The 12,187-nt window shown below is 51.4% G+C and overlaps 1 protein-coding gene across 1 annotated transcript; it reads right to left on the bottom strand.

Annotated features, from left to right (window-relative positions):
• Positions 1 to 2,127: 2,127 nt before the first annotated feature.
• On the bottom strand, positions 2,128 to 3,461 carry LOC148378097 (janus kinase and microtubule-interacting protein 3-like). Its single transcript, XM_088368012.1, has 6 exons — positions 3,300 to 3,461; positions 3,020 to 3,082; positions 2,835 to 2,933; positions 2,504 to 2,737; positions 2,318 to 2,383; positions 2,128 to 2,256 (listed from the first exon to the last, which is right to left on the bottom strand). Exons 1-6 carry the CDS (start codon positions 3,366 to 3,368, stop codon positions 2,128 to 2,130), a joined length of 660 nt encoding a protein of 219 aa, XP_088224138.1. The 5' UTR covers positions 3,369 to 3,461.
• Between the last annotated feature and the right edge of the window lie 8,726 nt (positions 3,462 to 12,187).

Raw genomic sequence — 12,187 nt, 5'->3', positions numbered from 1 at the left:
CCACGGATTTAAATTTGGGCGGAAGCTCTTTCCATTGGCGTCGTTTTCGCGTATAGCAAATCCGATTGGTTGGGAAGGGGGCACGGTTATGCAGCCGAGGGGTCCTGTGATCGGTGGGATGTAAAGTAGGCGTCGACGTCACGTCCGCGTCACGTGACCACGACGTGGCAGACGTCATATAGCAACCGCTGTTTTGTTTAGTAGATTTACAGTTGTTATGCATTGGCATAATGGTGTGCACTCAAAATAGATTTAAATAAATTAAATATTTCTTCTGCCCACTCCCTTTTAAACAAGTTAACTCTGCCCACGTCCATTGACGTCTTGTCTGCGTCACGTGACCACGACGTAGCGACGTCATGTAGTAACCGCTGTTTTGATCAGTAGACTTACAGTTATTATGCGTTGACATAATGGCGCACTGGTTAGCATGGCCACCTCTTAAGCATGATGTTGCGGGTTCGACGCCTGATCAATGTTAGCATGGAGTGAGCTTAAGTGCATGGCGCTGAAGATTTGAATCTTTGAAATGCGCTGAGGTCTGACATATCAGGCAGAATGGTTTGCCATCACGTTCAACAAAAAATAGAAACTTTCCCACTCTGATTAAAACGTCCTGTGTTCATCTACGTATTTTCGTTTTGCTGTGCATCTTTTCCCTGCCATTTCGAGAGCCCAATTGACACTCATAGTTTAAAGAAATGTGTTTGCCCATCCTACTTTGTGGAATTTCACCACATGCGCTTTTGACCAAAATACCAAATTGAACTCAAGTGAAGCCAACACGCCCCCCCCCCCCCCCCCCCCCCCACACACACACACACACACACACAAATGTTGATATGAACATAAAAGAGCCGCATGCGGTTCGGGAGTTGCGGCTTGGCCAAACCTGTACTATACAACTTTATTTGTATAAAATTTTCACAACAGCTGTCACACAAACAAAGCGGGAAAAACCGAAGACGTGCGTGTTCCGCCCACGCTGGATTTATTTGCACCTTTGAAAAGACACCGTATTGCCGCAGATGTGGCAAAGAGTACTTTTGGGCATCTGAGACGGAAGGATGTCCAAAGCATCACGTCACCTGCTCTGGTAGGCATGGTGGTGGGACGTTGAGGTCAACCGCTTTGGGGTTGGCTGAATCTTTGATCGCAGGATGCCACACACTTGAAGACAGAAGCAGAAAAGCAGAGCTAAATGCAAAATGTACTCACCGGTGACTCCAATTTTTTTCCCCCTGAAGAAACAGCTGGACGGGTGGCCCCGGCTGGCCAGTGGGACTCTTGTTATTCTGACCCTTTTTAGTGCGCGTTTGGGGCAACAACCGTTTTTTGTGGCGCTCTCTTCTGGTTCAAAAGTGCCCTGCATGTGAATTTGCTTTTCCTGCCTTCTGATTGGATGAGCGCCGGTGTGACGCGGTGCCTCTGTCACCGTGGCGGGGGGTATACGTTGGCATCGGAGCGTCTGCCAACGTCTGAGACCGGCTGGCAGTGTATCGGAGGTGTCGAGTGCGGTGCCGCTGGAGCTCACTCACCAGCTGGTGTTAGGGCCACAGAATGAAGGCCAAGGAGAAGAATAGAAAGAGAAACAGAAACTTCTCCTCCAATTGTTTGATTTGTCTCTTCTGAGCTTCGATGAATTCTTTCAGCTCTTTGTTCCTCTAGGACGGACAAATGGAAAGTGGCATTCAAAAGCCAGTAAGCGTGCAAGTAAGTGCCGGGCTGGCTTTGGGCCCTTACCTGTTGCGCGCTGTGCAGCAGATCCATTCTCTCTTGGAGGATGCAAGCGTCGCGCTCCCTCAACTCGCACATCAGGGCTCGCTTCCATTGGTCCACGGCGCTCCTAAGCTCTTCTCTCTGATCCGCCGTCAGCACGTCATTCACGCCAGCGTGGCTGGCTTTTTCGCCGTCCGTGGCGGGGCAGTCCCGCTGCGGTAGCGCCTCGTACAACATGGCCTCCAGCTCCAGGATCCTCTGGGCCGCAATCCTCGTCCATCAGTGGTCCGGCGGGAGATTTGAGGGCGGCTTACCTTATGAGCCTGGTCCATGGAACACTTCCTGAAGTCCAACTCTTCATCCAGGTAGCCCTTCTGCTTGCAGAACATATCCTAGCACAGCTCAAGGTCAGAATTGTTGGGGCACATTGCCGGAGTTCCCCTTGGCTGATGTCGCGTGTCTGTCTACCTTCTCACTTTCAATGTCCAACATCTTCTGTTGAAGTGCTGACTTGGTCACTTTGATGTATTCTAACCACTGAGGAAAGGCTGCTGTCACATAAGCAGAATGCGAGAGCGTGCGTGGACGTGCGCGTTACCTTCTCGGCTAGGGTGAGAAGGGTCCTGGCGTGAATCACGACCACCTGCTCCTCGTTGGTGAGATTCTGCAAGAGCCCAAAGGCACAGCGTCAACAAGCTTCTTTCAGCGCAAAGCCTTCCAAAAGTCACATTTGAGCCGCCGAGTCTCGTGGAGTGCGAACATAAGGAGTTCGACATACACTTACGGCGTTATAGCCCAGGATGTCCAGCTTCTTCATCAGATCACTGATGACGATGTCCGGGGGAAAGGCGCAAGGAGCAATGTAAGGTGTTCTGGGACCTCGGGTTAAGGTTAGGGTTGCGAGGGACGCCTTACGTACGCTCACGCCCTCGGCCTCGCAGTAGATCTGCAAAGGGCTGAGGCCGTCTGGGAAACGGACTTGCAGAAACTTCAAGACGGGGGAGCGCCACTCCCTCTCCTGAAAGGCAGAGGCATGCATCCGTCCGTCCGTCCGTCCGTCCGTCCGTCCGTCCGTCACATCTCTGGCCTCAACACGCTTGTGCGAGTCTTCCCACCTCCAGCTCCAGGATGCGGAACTCAAGCAGTTCATTTTGGTCTCGGATATCCTGGATGTGCTCTTTCAGACGCGCTTCTTCCGCCTCCATCCGCCTGACCTGAAAAGACAGTCAGACCTCATCTGCGGGGCTTCCCGACGGGTGTGACGCCAAGCGACTCCGCCCAGCGCCTTTCTTTCCGTCACCTTTTCGGCCAACTGCTGATTGCTCTGACGCAGCAGCTGCTTCTCCTCCACCCACTTGACATTCTAGAAGAGACAAACGCGTGGACAGCTTTGGAATGTTGTGTCATTTTCATCCCCAAATTCTTTGGTTGACTGGAAAATGACATTTGCTTTTCTCCGCATTTTCCCAGCCACGTTCGGGGGGGGGGGGGGGGGTTGGTCCAGTAATGCCAGACGAATGAGTGACTGAAGAATGTAGCTATTTTGTCTGAGAAAAAGGTGTGCTCATTGATGAGCTTACCTGTCCTTGTTGCTTCAGCGCTGACTCCAGATCTGCTACTCTGCTTTGATAGTGACCCATTTCTACCATCAGCTTTTCTCTGGTCTGAAAGGAGGAGGAGGGAGGCTCCTCCTCCTCCTTTCAGACCAGAGAACACCTGAGGCTGGGTGAGAACGGGGAGGCTGCGACCCGGCCGGGGGTTGCGGAAAGGGGCGCCACCTTGATCTCCTTCTCGGCGTCGTAGTCCCCTTCGCTGGTCTGGGCTAGCAGAGCGTAGGCTCGTTGCAGCGCTTGATATTCTTGCATCAGCTGGCGGTAGCGAAGCTCCGCCTCTTCATGCACACACCAATGCAACACAGCACTAGTACCAGAATCAGTCAGACCGGCGACAAAGCACCCGCGACGCAAAGACGAGTCCAATTCCAGGCTGAAGAGGAATGTTTGGTGCCAATACGCTGGCAGAAATGGCGGGCTACCTCTTCGGGTTCCGTGTCGGGGGTTCTGTCGGTGTGAAAAGACAAGGACGATCCGTCCGAGTCCACCAACACGTCTTCGTCGTAGCCGTAAAATGTTTCGATGACCTGCGGGCGCGGAAGCAAACATCTCTCTGAACAAACTGAAGCGACACCTCACGATGAATCGACGAGAGGAACGATAGCGAGAAAAAGGCCATTTCATCTTGCGCAACACCAAGCAGCCGCAAACAAACAGACTCACCTTGCAGGACCTCACGCTTTGTTCCTCCTCAGAGATTCTCGACGTCGGTATCGTAGCAGCAAATCTCTCTCCTGTCGACACAAATAATCCGCCTTTGAGATTCTTTGGATGCAAAGGGAACGAACGGCTCCGGCGCAGAAACAAACGCGACTCACAATGACATTTCTGACATGAGCTCCTGTCTCCAGAGCCTGAAAAACACGTCACCGGCGATGATTGGAGGGACGCTCGTCTTTTCCAAAAGTGACAACTACAGGGTGTGTCAGGGTTTTCCAGATTATCTTTATCGTATCATTATGTTGCTTTGACTTTGACTGCAACCTGTAATAAATAATATTATTTATCCCTTATTTATCCCTATCGCTTATCCCTTCCTACACAAAGTCGTAAAACACCCCTTGCTATGTTTTGACTAGAGGTCAAGGGCTTCCTCTATTCAATCCACTCTTACACCCACCCTGTTTCTCTTAATTAAAATGCTCGTGCAGGAGCCGAGAGTCAGACTTCATTCGTACAACGGATGGACTCTCCACCTGCAGGTGTCCAAAAGAACTTACTTGTCTCCCGTGTGGTTCTTGCAAAATAAGTTGGAGCGAGCGCAACTCTAACAGGGTGCATTTTGCCACTAGCTGCCTACGGACAATGACGTCGCGCTCGCGGCTCATGGTTGACGGGCTGAGCAGCCGGGCAAGTCCGTCGTTTTCAGCGCACAGCGAGTGGCAAAGGCGCTGACAAAACGGGAGCTTTGAGCTGCTGAAAACGGCAAAACAAGTCTAAAGCGTGTTCAAACGCGTGCGCACAATGCTCCTGCTTGAAAGGTCGGAATTTAAGGGGCCAATTTTTTGGATGGCGGCCGCCGGCCAAGCTTTGGACGGAAAAGGTTTCCTGGCGACAGCGAGCGAGCGCGGCGCTGCCGTACGTGCACCGAGTCGCCTGCCTGAAGACCTTGGACAAGTCGTCGATGATGTGCCGCTGCTCCACAACTTGAAGGAACTCCATTTCACCGTCCTGCTGGCCGCAACCGCGGTCCAGGTCATTGAGCGAACTAGGCCTTCTCTGTGGAACACAAATGCAGTGGACTCTGTTGGCACGCCGCCGTTGTCCGCGTCGACTTACCAAGCTTGCCATCTCCTCGTTCTCCTGGGTGACAAAGCGCACTTTGTTTTCAAGGCGGCACAGCACCAGCGAGAGTTCTTCATTCTTCCTGCTCAGGCGTTTGTTTTTGTACAGGAGTGGCAGAAACTGGCTTTCTGTTTCTCTCAGTCGCTTTAGCTGCAAGCATGAAGTGCGGGATGTGAAAGACGCACAACACGCGGGCCAGAACGTATCCATTCCTTTTGCATCGGTTTGAACGGAATCGTGGCTTTGGCTCCCAATAAAAGACATCTACCAGGCAACCGACTCGCCGCGCCGCTCAACTAATAAGCAAGCGCAATGGGTGCCTCGCTGGATGGCGCGCATCAAACGTAGCGCAAACCTTCAAGCGTGCCGTCAATAAATTACCAGTTCATTGCGCTCTTCAGAAAGCAGGGCGTTTCGATCCTCCAGTTTCCTGATGACTGCGCTGAGCTCAGCGATTTTCAGATGAAACCGTCGCGTGTCCCGATCCTCCTGAGACTGAAAACGCCCCGCAACACACACACACAAGCACTCGTTCAAAGTTCAAAACTGTTTTTGTGCTACCTTCCTCCAGCAACGAACTAAGTCATGCGTACTGCAAGTGTGTGATGAGGTGGCTTACGCAATGAAGAGGATTGCTAGTAGCGGCGTTGACCCCACTTCCAGGGTAGTTTAGGCCCGCCCTTTGGGAATCCCTCAGGGCAGCGATCTGCTGCTCGGCAGCCTGAGTCTGCAGCTGAAGGCGGTGGACGTGGCCGGCCCCAGGGCTTCATCCAAAACACTAACCGCTCTGTCTTTCAGCTTGATCTCATCCGTCTGGATGTACAAACGGGGAGCGCTCAGGCAGGCGGGCAAACTCATTTGCCAGAATTGTGACAAAAACAAAGAGAGCAACCGGCCAATTTTTTTCTTGAATCGACTAGAACACCTTTGCTGTGACAAAAGCGAAGCGAGCAACCGGACATTTTCTTCTTGTGAAATAGAATAGAATAGAATGCCTTAGGTGTCATTGCACTGCAGGTATACAACGAAATTGGGAACATAGCCACGCACCGCGCATCTGATCAGTCCTACCAGTCGGCGGATCTCCCTCTCGCAGTCTCTCTTGGTTCGGCTCAGCTCCTCCCGATGCTGGTGATGAGCCGATCGGAGCTCGGCCGCTCGGGACTGCCAGGCCTGCTGGGCCGCTGCCAGGGCTTCTTCCGCGCTCCTGGTGGAGGCGACACCGCTCGGTCTCCCGACACCGCCGCGTCTCCTCCACCTCCGCCAGCAAAGCGCCCCCCCTCCTCACCTGAGCAGACATTGCGCCACACCAGGCCGTTGAGACCGCAACGGAGCGCCGCGACGCTTACTGGGGACAAGCTACACAATACGGTAGCGGCCGCATCGAAGCCCGACGTGGCGTGCGGATAGTCAGACACGGATAGAGCGGATCACCTTGTCCATGGAGCCGTCCCTCAGGCTGAGGACCAAGGCATTCAGTCGCTGGATCTCTCCATCTTTGATTTTGATCACTCTCATCAGCTCCATTTCATGCTGCCGCAGTAATGTCTCCCTGGTAATGGCTAACTCTTTCTGCTTCTCCTCATGGAGTTTGCTTTTGAGTTCCGTCATGGCGGCGGTGGCACGGTGGTGCTCCGCCCGCAGGTCCTGACTTCTCTCTCTCTCCAGACAGCTGACCTGACATGACTTAGACTTAGACTTAGACAAACTTTATTGTCATCTTGTCTGCACATGGTGCATACAAAACGAAATTCCGTTGCATACGTCTTACAACAAAGTAGTGATATTGCAGTTGAATAGAAGTAACATATCCTATGAAAATATATATATATACATATACTATATATATATATATATATTAAAAATAAGTATAAAGTGCAGCAGTGATAATTATGCAATAGTGCAAGTAGGCAAAACAGTATTCAAGAGTGTGCAGAGGAATGCTAAACCATGTATTAAACTTCTATTTAAAGGGTTTATACAAGTTCAGTAAAGTTGGTAGTGCGAGATAGTGCAAGATAGAGGTCCGTAGTGTCATAAAGTACAGTTCTGTGAATGTGTGATGCAGAGTTCAGTTTAGAGCTCAACAGTTCTAGTGTTCAACAGTCTGATGACAGCAGGGAAAAAGCTGTTGCAGAACCTGGTGGACCTGCAGCGGATGCTGCAAACCTCTTCCCAGAGGGCAGCAGGGAGAACAGTCCATGGTGGGGGTGTGATGGGTCATTGATGATGTTACGGGCACGGGACATGCAGCGCTGAGATGAAATGTCCTGAATGGAGGGAAGAGGAGCCCCTATGATCCTCTCTGCTGTCCTCACCACTCTCCTCACGTTCTTCCAATCGGAGGCGGTGCAGCCTCCACACCATACAGAGAGACAGCTTGTCAGAATGCTCTCTATGGTGCTCCTGTAGAACGTCCTCATGATGGGTGGGGGCAGGTGGGCTCTCCTCATCCTCCGCAGGAAGTACAAGCGCTTCTGTGCCCTCTTGACCAGTGCCGTAGTGTTCATAGTCCAGGTGAGGTCTTCTGTGATGTGGACCCCCAGGAATTTGGTGGTGCTGACCACCTCCACAGCTGAGCTGTTGATGATCAGTGGAGCGTGGTGAGGCTGTTTTTTCCTGAAGTCGACGACGATCTCCTTCATCTTCTCCTCATTCAGGATCAGGCTGTTTTCTCTGCACCAGCCCACCAGCTGCTCCACCTCCTCTCTGTAGTCCAGGTCGTTGTTGTCTCTGATGAGCCCCACCACCGTTGTGTCGTCTGCTGACTTCACGATGTGATTGGTGGTGAACCTGAGGACGCAGTCGTGTGTCATCAGGGTGAACAGCAGGGGGCTCAGGACGCAGCCCTGAGGGGAGCCTGTGCTGAGGGTGATGACATCAGAGGTGTTCTGTCCGACCCGGACTGACTGAGGTCTGTTGGTGAGGAAGTCTAGCAGCCAGTTGCGAAGGGGGGTGTTGAAGCCCAGGTGTTCCAATTTTCCTACCAGATGCTGTGGGATGATGGTGTTAAACGCTGAGCTGAAGTCCAGGAACAGCATCCGCACATGGGTGTTCTTCTCCTCCAGGTGAGCCAGGCTCAGGTGAAGAACGGAGGAGATGGCGTCCTGAGTGGAGCGGTTTTGCCGGTCGGCAAACTGGAACGGGTCAAATAATAGGGGGAGTCTGGAAACGATGTGACCTTTAAGCAGCCTTTCGAAGCACTTCATCATAACCGGAGTCAGTGCAACAGGCCGGTAATCATTAAATGAGGTGATTTGAGGTTTCTTCGGCACCGGAATGATGGAGGCAGTCTTAAAGCACGCCGGCACTGTGGCTTGGCCCAGCGAGGTGTTAAAAATGTCTGTGATGACCCCAGCCAGATGACTTGCACATTCCCTGAACACACGCCCAGGAATGTTGTCGGGGCCAGGGGCCTTACAGGGGTTGACTCTCCTCAGGGTCTTCAACACATCGGCGGAGTCAAGGCAGAGTACCTCCTCTTTCTGATGGGGGACAGTTTTAACTGCTGGAGTGCCGTTTAGTGCCTCGAACCTCCCAAAGAAGTTATTTAGACCATTTAGAAAGTCAGCATCAACTACACCCACCGGGGGGGGGGGGGGGAGTTGTAGTCTGTAATCGCCCGTATGCCTTGCCACATACTCCTGATGTTTTTGATGTCGTGGAAACGATCCTGAAATTTTCGACTGTGGTCTCGCTTCGCTATCCTGATGGCACGGTTCAAGTTGGCTCTCGCTGTCCTCAGTGTCTCCTTGTCGCCAGACTTGAAGGCAGAGTTCCGCGCTCGTAGCGTTTGACGTACCTCCTCAGTCATCCAGGGTCGTTGGTTGCCCCGGGTGATGATATTCTTAGTGGTGCTGACGTCCTCGGTGCATTTGTTGATGTAGGCTGACACAGTCATGGCACACGCATGTCTAATCTACATCGGGAAATCTGGGAGGGAGGGAGGGAGGCAGGCAGGGAGGCAGGCAGGGAGGCAGGCAGGGAGGCAGGCAGTGTCTGTCTGTTGAGGTTTTCACCTTGTTCTTCTCCTGCTGAAGTTCTAACTGGACGTCCATCAGTTTGGTTCTCAGCTCGTCATTGGCGGCCTGAAGGGCGTCCGTTCGCTCCGCCTTGGCCCGCCCTGCCGGAGCTCGTTTGGACATCTCTTACTCGAGTCTCGCCCGGTCGTCAGTCAGAGATCACAACATTTGTACCTGGAGAGCACAAACGCAGCGCTGTTTTCCACTGGCTTCGAACTCAACTTCAATCGGTACCGTAACTTACAACATCATAAACATAGAACTAGCTTGACTTATTCATTGAATAAATGCATTTGGTTCTTCAAAACTGCATCACGCAACATAGCGTGACCGAGACGGCCGTTATCCACCTGCGTGAAGTTATTTGGTGAAATGAATGAGATGTTTAAGACACCATCGTTCTGTCTCTCTGTAGATGAAGGGAAATAATCGATTGCTGAAGGTCCAAAGGTGTTGTGATAAACAAATAAACATATTAGTGATTAGTGACATATTTGTGATAAACATATTAGGCAGGATAATCACATATGTTAACTTGACTGCCCACACTGTATTTATTTATGGTTATTTGTTAAATCGAGTACTGTTAGACATGAAATAGGAAGTGTTTAACATAAATGGAAGACGAAAGGGGTACTCACCATTGTAGCTCCTGCTGGTCAATGATACGAGCCTCTTCTTGCAGTGGAAAACATACAGCCAACAAACACCGTGGAACCTAAAGGAATGAAATTAAACATTAACATTTAGCCTCAACCAACATTCACAGATACAACGCAACGCAAACTACACAAACGTAAATCTTTTTAAACACAATGAGTTGTACTTACCGTGTACGCTCTAGACGGTCCACTTGCAAGCAGAAAATAAAGATATTTCTGTTGATAATCGTCGTGTTTGTATCCGGTGTCTCGCTCAAGGCCATTGCGCCCACAGATTTGAATTTTGGCGAGAGTTCAGCCTATTGACGTCATTTCCGCGGTGTAATACCCGCATATCTGAAACGGCAAAGTTAAGAGTAGAGTTAAATAAAGTTTTTAGTCAACGCAATAATTTACAACCGTTGACCAGTCGAAATAATCGTCGAAATTTGGCGTCTGTGGCTGGAAGCAGACGCCGAGTTCGACGTTCCTCCCAAACGCCAAACTCCCTCGCTTTTCAGGGCTCAAAAAAAAAACAGTTGTAATTACCTTGTACGCTCTAGACGGTCAAGTTGCAAGCTGAAAACAAAAATATTTGCCTTGTTAGTCATCGTGTTACTAACCGCTGTGTCTTGTTTGCCAGAATTGCCGCTTTCCTACTTCCTGTTGCAAGCCACGCCCACGGAGTATAATTTTGCCGTGAGTTCCGCCTATTGACGTCATGTCCGCGTCACATGACTGCGACGTAATATTATCTAAAGCTGTTTGTGCGGTATTGTGTTGTTCTGTGCGGTGTTGTGTTATTCTGTGCGGCGTCGTGTTGTTCTGTGCGGCGTCGTGTTGTTCAGTGCGACGTCGTGTTGTTCAGTGCGGCATGGTGTTGTTCAGTGCGGCATGGTGTTGTTCAGTGCGGCATGGTGTTGTTCAGTGCGGCATAATGTTGTTCAGTGCGGCATAATGTTGTTCAGTGCGGTATGGTGTTGTTCAGTGCGCCATGGTGTTGTTCAGTGCGGCATGGTGTTGTTCAGTGCGGCATAATGTTGTTCAGTGCGCCATAATGTTGTTCAGTGCGGCATGGTGTTGTTCAGTGCGGGATGGTGTTGTTCAGTGCAGGATGGTGTTGTTCAGTGCGGCATGGTGTTGTTCAGTGCGGGATGGTGTTGTTCAGTGCGGCATGGTGTTGTTCAGTGCGGCATAATGTTGTTCAGTGCGGCATGGTGTTGTTCAGTGCGGCATGGTGTTGTTCAGTGCGGCATGGTGTTGTTCAGTGCGGGATGGTGTTGTTCAGTGCGGCATGGTGTTGTTCAGTGCAGGATGGTGTTGTTCAATGCGGGATGGTGTTGTTCAGTGCGGGATGGTGTTGTTCAGTGCAGGATGGTGTTGTTCAGTGCGGCATGGTGTTGTTCAGTGCGGGATGGTGTTGTTCAGTGCAGGATGGTGTTGTTCAGTGCGGCATGGTGTTGTTCAATGCGGCATGGTGTTGTTCAGTGCGGGATGGTGTTGTTCAGTGCGGCATGGTGTTGTTCAGTGCGGCATAATGTTGTTCAGTGCGGCATGGTGTTGTTCAGTGCGGCATGGTGTTGTTCAGTGCGGCATAATGTTGTTCAGTGCGGCATGGTGTTGTTCAGTGCGGAATGGTGTTGTTCAGTGCGGCATGGTGTTGTTCAGTGCGGGATGGTGTTGTTCAGTGCGGCATGGTGTTGTTCAGTGCGGCATAATGTTGTTCAGTGCGGCATGGTGTTGTTCAGTGCGGCATGGTGTTGTTCAGTGCGGCATGGTGTTGTTCAGTGCGGGATGGTGTTGTTCAGTGCGGGATGGTGTTGTTCAGTGCGGCATGGTGTTCAATGCGGAATGGTGTTGTTCAGTGCAGGATGGTGTTGTTCAGTGCGGCATGGTGTTGTTCAGTGCGGCATAATGTTGTTCAGTGCGGCATGGTGTTGTTCAGTGCGGCATGGTGTTGTTCAGTGCGGCATAATGTTTTTCAGTGCGGCATGGTGTTGTTCAGTGCGGCATGGTGTTGTTCAGTGCGGCATAATGTTCAGTGTGGCATAATGTTGTTCAGTGCGGCATGGTGTTGTTCAGTGCGGGATGGTGTTGTTCAGTGCAGGATGGTGTTCAGTGCGGCATGGTGTTGTTCAGTGCGGGATGGTGTCTTTCAGTGCGGCATGGTGTCGTTCAGTGCGGCATGGTGTCGTTCAGTGCGGCATGGTGTCTTTCAGTGCGTCATGGTGTCGTTCAGTGCGGCATGGTGTTGTTCAGTGCGGCATGGTGTTGTTCAGTGCGGCATGGTGTTGTTCAGTGCGGGATGGTGTTGTTCAGTGTGGCATGGTGTTCAGTGCGGCATGGTGTTGTTCAGTGCAGTATCGTGTTGTTTAGTGCGGTATCGTGTTGTTCAGTGCGGTATCGT

The sequence above is a fragment of the Syngnathus floridae genome, unplaced genomic scaffold (assembly GCF_059516105.1).
Source record: "Syngnathus floridae isolate MCC-2025c unplaced genomic scaffold, RoL_Sflo_1.0 HiC_scaffold_65, whole genome shotgun sequence".
In the NCBI taxonomy this organism is placed as follows: Eukaryota; Metazoa; Chordata; class Actinopteri; order Syngnathiformes; family Syngnathidae; genus Syngnathus; species Syngnathus floridae.
This window is presented reverse-complemented; position numbering and strand designations above follow the sequence as displayed.